At 39.2% G+C, this 8,960-nt stretch overlaps 1 protein-coding gene across 11 annotated transcripts in view; it reads right to left on the bottom strand.

Annotated features, from left to right (window-relative positions):
• Window positions 1–2,771: 2,771 nt before the first annotated feature.
• The window catches only part of LOC129749106 (sodium-dependent neutral amino acid transporter B(0)AT3), a 157,710-nt gene continuing 151,521 nt past the window's right edge, over window positions 2,772–8,960 (bottom strand). For 10 of the 11 annotated variants that reach the window (XM_055743971.1, XM_055743973.1, XM_055743976.1 and 7 more), the window contains exon 11: window positions 2,772–5,372. In XM_055743971.1, the coding sequence (XP_055599946.1) occupies window positions 5,115–5,372 (258 nt within the window). In that variant the 3' untranslated portion in view covers window positions 2,772–5,114. The remainder of the gene's footprint in view (window positions 5,373–8,960) is intronic. The other variant, XR_008737927.1, reaches the window with a different exon arrangement.

Raw genomic sequence — 8,960 nt, 5'->3', positions numbered from 1 at the left:
AAGACTCTTGACTTAAGACTCTTGACTCAAGATTCTTGACTCAAGACTCTTGACTCAAGACTCTTGACTCAAGACCCAAGACTTTCGACTCACGACTCATGACTTAAAACTCTTGACTCAAGACTCTTGATTCAAGACGTTTGACTCAAGACTGTTGTCTCAAGACTCTTGACTCAAGACTCTTGACTCAAGACTCTTGACTCAAGACTCATGACTCAAGACTCTTGACTCAAGACTCTTGACTCAAGACTCTCGAATCAAGACTCTTGAAACAAGGCTCTTAACTCAAGACCCCTGACCAAGACTTTTGACTCAAGACTCATGACCGAAAACTCTTGACTCAAGACTCTTGACTCAAGACTCTTGATTCAAGACGCTTGACTCAATACTCTTGACTCAAGACTTTTGACTCAAGACTCTTGTCTCAACACTCTTGACTCAAGACTCATGACTCAAGACTCTTGACTCAAAACTCTTGACTCAAGACCCTTGACTCAAAATTCTCGACCCAAGACTTTTGGCTCAAGACTCTTGATTCAAGACTTTTGACTCAAGACTCTTGACTCAAGACTTTTGACACAAAACTCTTGACTCAAGACTCATGACTCAAGACTCTTGACTCAAAACTCTTGACTAAAGACCCTCGACTCAAGACGCTTGACTCAAGGCTGTTGACTCGAAACTCTTGACTTAAGACTCTTGACTCTGGACTCTTGACTTTCGATTCAAGACTCTTGGCTCAAGACTCTTGACTCAAGACGCTTGACTCAAGACTCTTGACTCAAGACTCTTGACTCAAGACTCTTGACTCAAGACTCTTGACTCAAGACTCTTGACTCAAGACTCTTGACTCAAGACTCTTGACTCAAGACTCTTGACTCAAGACTCTTGACTCTAGACTCTTGACTCAAGACTCTTGACCCAAGACTCTTGACTCAAGACTCTTGATTCGAAACTCTTGACTCAAGACTCTTGAATCAAGAATCTTGACTCAAGACTCTTGACCCAAGACTTTTGACTCAAGACTCTTGACTCAATACTTTTGACTCAAGACTCTTGACTCTAGACTCTTGACTCAAGACTCTTGACCCAAGACTCTTGACTCAAGACTCTTGATTCGAAACTCTTGACTCAAGACTCTTGAATCAAGAATCTTGACTCAAGACTCTTGACCCAAGACTTTTGACTCAAGACTCTTGTCTCAACACTCTTGACTTAAGACTCTTGTCTTAAGACCCATGACTCATGAGAGTTAAAAGTCTTGAGTCAAGAGTCTTGAATCAAGAGTCTTGAGTCAAGAGTCTTGAGTCAAGAGTCTTGAGTCAAGAGTCTTGAGTCAAGAGTCTTGAGTCAAGAGTCTTGAGTCAAGAGTCTTGAGTCAAGAGTCTTGAGTCAAGAGTCTTGAGTCAAGAGTCTTGAGTCAAGAATCTTGAATCAAGAGTCTTGAGTCAAGAGTTTTGAGTCAAGACTTTTGACTCAAGACTCCTGACTTTTGACTCAAAACTCTTGACTCAAGACCTTGACTCAAGACTCAAGACTCTTGACTCAAGACTCTTAACTCAAGACTCTTGACGCAAGACTTTTGACTCAAGACTCGTGACTCAAGACACTTGACTCAAGACTCAAGACTCTTGACGCAAGACTTTTGACGCAAAACTCTTGACTCAAGACTCAAGACTCTTGATTTTTGACTCTTGACTAAAGAATTTTGACTCAAGACAAGTCTCGTGACTCAAGACTCTTGACTCAAGACTTTTGACTCAGGACTTTTGATTCAAGAGTCTTGAGTCTTGAGTCTTGAGTCAAGAGTCTTGACTCAAGAGTCTTGACTCTAGACTCTTGACTCAAGACTCTTGACTCAAGACTCTTGACTCAAGACTCTTGACTTAAGCCTCTTGACTCTTGACTCTTGACTCTTGACTCTTGACTCTTGACTCTTGACTCTTGACTCTTGACTCTTGACTCTTGACTCTTGACTCTTGACTCTTGACTCAAGACTCAAGACTCTTTACTTAAGCCTCTTGACTCAAGGCTCTTGACTCAAGACTCTTGAGTCAAAACTCTTGACTCAAGACTCTTGACTCAAGACTCTTGACTCAAGACTCTTGACTCAAGACTCTTGACTCAAGACTCTTGACTCAAGACTCTTGACTCAAGACACTTGACTCAAGACTCTAGACTCTTGACGCAAGACTTTTGACGCAAGACTCTTGACTAAAGACTCTTGACTCTTGACTCTTGGCTCAAGACTCTTGACTCAAAACTCCTTGCCTCAAAACTTTTGACTCAAGACTCTTGATTTTTGACTCAAGAATTTTGACTCAAGACTCTTGACTCAAGACTCTTGACTCAAGACTTTTGACTCAGGACTTTTGACTCAAGACTCTTGACTCAACATTCTTGACTCAACATTCTTGACTCAAGACTCTTGACTCAAGTCTCCAAACTTAAGTTTCTCGACTCTAGAATCAAGTTTTTTTTGCATTCAGCTGGAGACTTCTATTTCTAGTTTGGGGCTCAAGACTGAAAAAAACCAAAGAAAAACTATGTTGGAACAGAAATCTGAAAATTGAAAACCAAAAATAGTTCGAGAAGAAAAGTTTTAAAGGTTTTTTTTCCGTAATTTTAATTTTTTTATTTACTTAAGCTTAAATCTTTTACCAGAAAAGACGCTTTCATCAACAATTGAAAAAAAAAATAACGAAGCACAAACATCGAATCTACACATAAACTTTCTTTTTCAGTACGAGCAGTTTCTGGAATTTGAATGAGCAATGTTGGTTTTTTTTTGTGTATTTTTTTTCTTCTAATGTTTACATGCTTTTGCTTTGTTTTTTTTTATTTTCTAAACTTTACACCAATTAACCGAAAGCTTTGTGTCGACTTTTTCGAAATTATTTGTAGGTTTGTTGTCGGCCTGATTTGAATGTTTTTGATCTATTTTTTGTTTGAAGCAGTGTTGGCAATTTTTCAATATTTTCACAAAGGTACGGGTCCATTTTTTTAAATTTTTTTTCAGGGATGAGTTACAATTTGCTTGCTTATTTAATTTCGCCTATTGTTTGTGGTAATTTTTCTTTCTAGTCCTTAGTTAACTGCCAGGATCCACCCACCTCTGAAACACGCTTACACATTATAATCTTACGCGCTACACCGTTTTTTTGGATTGGTTTTTTTCTTCCTTTTTTCTACTTTCGTTTTGCTTTCTTTGTTTTTTGTTTTTCTTTTTAAATATATAGTATTGATCACAATTTTTATTGTTTTTCCATCCATTTTTTATTATTTTTCTTCTCTATTTCAATGACTTTTTTCAATGGTTTTTTTTATTCTTACTCTACTCTAAGTGGAAACACAAACGAAAAAAAAAGTTACAACTTAGTTACAGGAACAGTATCTACATTTTGCAGGTTGGTTTTTTTCTTCGCTCAACTTGACTTGTTACCTTTTTTTTTTTTGGATGTCATTGTTGCTTCAAAAGTTGTGCATATGTGCAGTTTCCGGTCGTTAAATTTTTTAAGTTATGTTTTCGTTTATTTTTGTTTTTCTCGTCAAGCTAAACTGAATTTTTGAATTTGTATTTTTTTTATATTTCGTTAGCTCTTTTGTAAATTCCACTGAACAAATATTTTAACCGCTAATGATATATGCTTTATTTTGTTGTTGTTGTTGTTTCGTCTTCTTATTAGATTCAAAGGTGTGTGTATGTGTGTTTTTGTTCATAAGTTGCTTTCTGGGGTTAAGCTAATTTGAAATACTTTCCTTCATTTTGTTGCTCTTCTCTCATATCATTCTTGATTAATATTTTGTCTATACTTAAACGTCAAATTGGCTGTTTGTTTATTTTTGTTTTATTTTGCTTTCGTCCTCTTATTGACTACTTAAAATTAAATCACCTTACTTATGTAATACTTAGGAAAAAGTGAGAAAAATCAGTGTCGCACCATTCAAAATAAATCCAATGAGCTTTAGACTGATAAACAGTCATTTGAAAAATAGAAAAAAAAATTGTCTCAAAACTGCAAAAAAAAGCTAGTAACACTGTTCAATTTTGACGTTTCAACACGCTCAAAAATATTTACCCAAATGTGAAAAAAAAACACGCAAATTCATCGGTTGGAAAATTACTCCTGTTTAAAATTCCTTTTTTTTATGGAAAACTGACTTTAAAAAAAATCTTTGGTGTCAAAATGGTTAAAAAATCAGTGAAAATTTATTTACGAAAACAATCAAGTGTGTCAAAGGTGCGCAACTGATAACACATGGAGAGTAGCTTTTTTAAGAAATCGTATGAACTTCATCAATCCAACAATCAATCAATCAATCGGGAAACCCATACAAAAATTGGCAAAACTCGACACTACTTTCGGTATGAAAGCTCGGAAGGTACCAAAAACTACACCCATTTGCTAGGAATAATATCATCAAATTGTTGCTTATTGTTTTCGGTTCTTTTAAGTTGTTTCCTTATGTTTGTTTGTTCAAGTATTAGCATTTCGTTAAAATTAGCTTCGATTAATATGTAATCATAATAATAATAGTACGGTATAATGTATAAGGGTTTTGTTGTTTTTTTTTGTTTCATAATAATTTCTGACGATTGATAACGATGAAGATCTGCGGGTCGTCCTGTGGGCGAGATTTTTTATTATTCCGATTTGATAGAAATCATTCCCTGTCATTCCGGATGTTTACATTATATTTTCTCATATTAAATTGGTGACATGAAAGAACTTAACTTTTTTTTGGTTTCACTTGATAATTAGTCTGGCACAGAGCTTTGTCCTTAACAGTACATGTGTCTCTTAATTCCTATGTCAGTATTTTTTTCTAATTCACTCGGTAGCTACACTGTACTAAATCAGCACTTCACAACTATTTACAAAACTATGTAAAATACTCGTAAACTAATACTCGGTTATCAACTAAAGCGTAGAGGTGTTTCGATCGAAAAACAGTAATAATCTCTGTACAAATATTTTCTTGTTTTGAACTTAGCTGAGCTTGTAGCCTAAAACAATTCTACCCTATATGTATAGGTAGGTAAGTACGTTGTTGTAAGGAGGTGGAAAACCGAAAACTTAAAAAAACATAAACAAACAACAAAAACCCTGGATCTAAAAGTCCATCACCTCCATGCTGAAGGGTTTCTTCCGGGCCGGGCTGGCAGCCAGCGGGTTCGGCGTCAGATGCGTTTGGTTTTTGAACTGGAAACTCTGATGCGAGGGTGCGGTGTTGTGGGCGTTGTTGCTACTCTGCTTCGACAGCATCTTGCCGATCGTGGGCGGTTCGTCCTCGTCGTCTTCGTCGCTGTCGCTGCGCACATTGACCGGTCCACCCAGGGCGGGCCCACTGAAGTCATCGTCGTCATCATCCTGCGGCAGTGATGGCAGCCGTAGAGGTGTAGAGGGAGATGTGGAGGACAAAAAAAAAGATCATTAGGCTGGCTTAAGGATACATTTGGGTAGGTTGCTGACAGGCATGCACTGACAGTTTAGAAACATCATATAGAAATATTTGAGTTGCAGTTTCAATGGAAAAAATACATAAATGTTCATTTCGGATACAAAACCTTCCCTTCAAATAAACTTTTGGCACCACCATTCAATGCTGAGGTGACATATGGATGATAATATTATCTTAACGAAAATGAAGTTATTGATCGAAATAGCATCCGCATCTTTACTTGGAAGTAGGCCATGATTTGTTGACAAAGGACGCGATTTGTTTGCTCTCCGTCGTTCAAAATTAGTTTTTTTTTTTATTATTTAAGTGGTAAAATTGATTTAAAATGATCCCACTTTTTGGGATCGCAAATCGACCGTACTTTGTAAGCAAGAAGGAAAAAATTGTGCACAGTTATAAGGAAAATCCATTGTGGTCTTCATCTCGGCTACCTAAACAGCTGAAATAGACCAGAAATACCATATGGCACGATATTAAACGGTGTTAGAAAACATTGACGACGACTCGGAAGCCTCAAGCCAATCGTCGGAGTCGAACTGTCGACCGAAAACTTTGTGGTAAGATTTTGAAAACGATTAAGAGGAATTCCAATCTGTTGGACCGTGATTTGATCATAAAATTAGTACCGTGAGAAGAATTCGACTCCGGAAAGCAATCAAGTCGTATCGAACCAGTCAGCCAAATCGGACCATTAAACAGAATAGTGTGACCAAAATCCTTGCTCCGACGACCAGGTGCTGACCAAATTCGACGGGTGTCTTCTGATGGACGATGAAAGCTATGTCAAGACTAACTTCGGGCAAACTCCAGATCAAAAAATTTACTTGGCAATGGCTTGGGGGATGTTCCAGCCAAATTTAAATTTGTTTTTGCCTACAAATTTGAACGAAGATTTATGATTTGGCAGGGCATTTGAAGCTGTGGCAAAAAAGTGAACAAGGTATCTCCAAAAACGAACTTTGCGTTCATTTGATTCCACTACAGCAAAATCTTTCAAGAATAGAATTCTGTTATCTTATTTTAATCGCCGCCGGGATATATTCTTATTTAATTTTTGGCATTTCGGCGAGTTGTGAAAATTCAAGGTAGAATATTTAGAAAGAACATGAAAGTATTATAGGTGGAAAGATCAAAGCTAGAGCGCTTTGGGTAGAAGAAATTGAATAGTTGGTGAAAATGTGAGCAGGGCTTTTGTTTTGTGAACAGCTTTTGAACTACTTGCGTGATTCTTTGCCGCGCGCCGTTTCAATGTTGATAGGAAGCGATGAAGAAGCCCATCGCATTCCTACCCACATTGAAACACGAACGGGTCGAACACATGAGATTGTGTCCGACCGGGCAAAAATCACCCAAGCAGCGCTCACATGTGCTGTTCTATTGCTAAGCCAATTCTATCGAAGCGTGCTACTTTTTTAGGTACATCGGATGGTTGCTACTTTTTGTTTCGCATATTATCACGGCAAATAATCACGCAAGTAGTTCAAAAGCTGTTCACAAAACAAAAGCCCTGCTCACATTTTCACCAACTATTCAATTTCTTCTACCTAAAGCGCTCTAGCTTTGATCTTTCCACCTATGATACTTTCATGTTCTTTCTAAATATTCTACCTTGAATTTTCACAACTCGCCGAAATGCCAAAAATTAAATAAGAGGAAGAATAGAATTCAGAAAAAGTGGTCCAGTTTGTTACGAAAAACATTAACGCACCCAACTGCCTCCAGTTCCGCCCTATTGAGAAATACTGGGCAATCGAGATGAGGAGACTCAAGGCAAAGGAAAAGGCTGTCAAAGACATCAATGAATGATGAAGACCTGGTGGAATAAGATAGCTAACTCGATGGACGAAGAATGTGTGCGTCGCCTAATGAGGCGTGTTACAGAAAAAAATCGGGAATTCCTTCGAAACCGTGACGAATAATTTTAGCCGTATTTTTTTTTTAAATTACATATGAGGATAACGCTACATTTGTGTGAAAAAAGATCTTTTCAATAATATATAACTGAAATACAGGCAATTGTTTTGTTCCAATTCCTAGAGGTGATGATAGACGACAGGCTCAACTTCATGGCGGCCTGCAGGCAGGCCTTGGGAAGACAGTATAACCTGCAGAGATTTAGCAGCGTTCATGTGACTGATGAACCTGCGGGTTATCAGTGGAATTCTGGACCGTTTTGTCCGAAGCCGCCCACGTAAAGACGGCCGTCATGCCCATCTCGGTTTTGCTAGAGGACTATTTCTATTATTTCGTCAACAAAAACACGCCCAAAGTACGAGAAATCGCTAATGAGGACTCGATGTCCAACTTGCAGCAGCTGGGGGACAACTCTTCCAGAGAAAGGTGAACTCATCGTCTGATCTTGCACAACGGGAGCTGGATCGGGAGAAAACACGGTGAAGAAGACTTCCATATGACGCAATTACGTGGTAGTGGTACGTTTTGGTGGTCAAGTGGTTAGCGTGGTAATCGCTGGTCCACTGATGGCATGGGCTCGATTCCCATCTCGGTACTGGGTGTTAAATGTTAACCTTAAGTTGTCCACGTCATTTATTCAGTCTGTGAAGCCTAAATCGGCTAAAACGGTGTATGTCTTTTTTAAAAAAAATCTGATTGGTCATGGATGCTTCATGAGGTACCCCTATCGATTTGGACAAGTGGCTTCGCCCTTGTGCTGCTTGTGGTGATGAAGAGAAGTTACCCGAACATGTGATGTTTGCCTGTCCAGGGTCCGAGGCGGTACGTACCAACATACTCGCCGCCTGTGGGCTCGACACGTCTGTAGACAACGTGGTGCAGAGGATGTGTGCGGATCTCAACACTTGGCATGCGGTCAGCGATGGGTTTACACGGATCATGACTTCCGTGCAGAGACGCTGGAGTCAACCGCAGTCCGCGAGCGTGTAAGACTGGCTGTTAGCCAATCGGTAGAAGTGCAGTGAACCCTTAATAATCCTTCACTTGGTCTAACCACCTTGCTCGTTGCGCCCTTGCTTCTCTCGTTCCTATCGGATTCGCAGCGAACACTTGTTTTGCAGGACAGTCGTCCGGCATTCTCGCAACATGCCTCCTGCCTACGTATCCCTCAAGTTTTAACAATTTTATGAATACTGAGTTAGCCGTAAAGGAAAACACTAAACAAATCTAAAAATAGTGGAGCCGCAGGAGAGATGGATACCCTGGGACTTGGTGGTGGTCAAATGCCATCGCTCCCACTTAAGTGGGTGAGTGGTAACAGCTGTAGCGCAATTAATGGGCACCTGGAAGATACGAGAATGTGCCCGATATTGAAAAGCTCAGAGAGACCAAAGGATCAGCATCCGATTATATCGCAAGCGGTTATCGACATAGAAATTCTGAGCCAAATCGTTATGGCACGATCGAATTTTCCTCGGGAGTTGAAAGAGCGGGTGCAAGCTCTCAAGGAAACGCTTGCTAAACCGAACTTAGAGATTCACACAATGAACGAACGTGGTGGATTAGCCATGTACTACAAGTAC

This window comes from Uranotaenia lowii, chromosome 2 (assembly GCF_029784155.1).
Source record: "Uranotaenia lowii strain MFRU-FL chromosome 2, ASM2978415v1, whole genome shotgun sequence".
Taxonomy (NCBI): Eukaryota; Metazoa; Arthropoda; class Insecta; order Diptera; family Culicidae; genus Uranotaenia; species Uranotaenia lowii.
The sequence above is the reverse complement of the archived record's forward strand: the minus strand, read 5'-3'. Positions and strand labels throughout refer to the sequence as shown.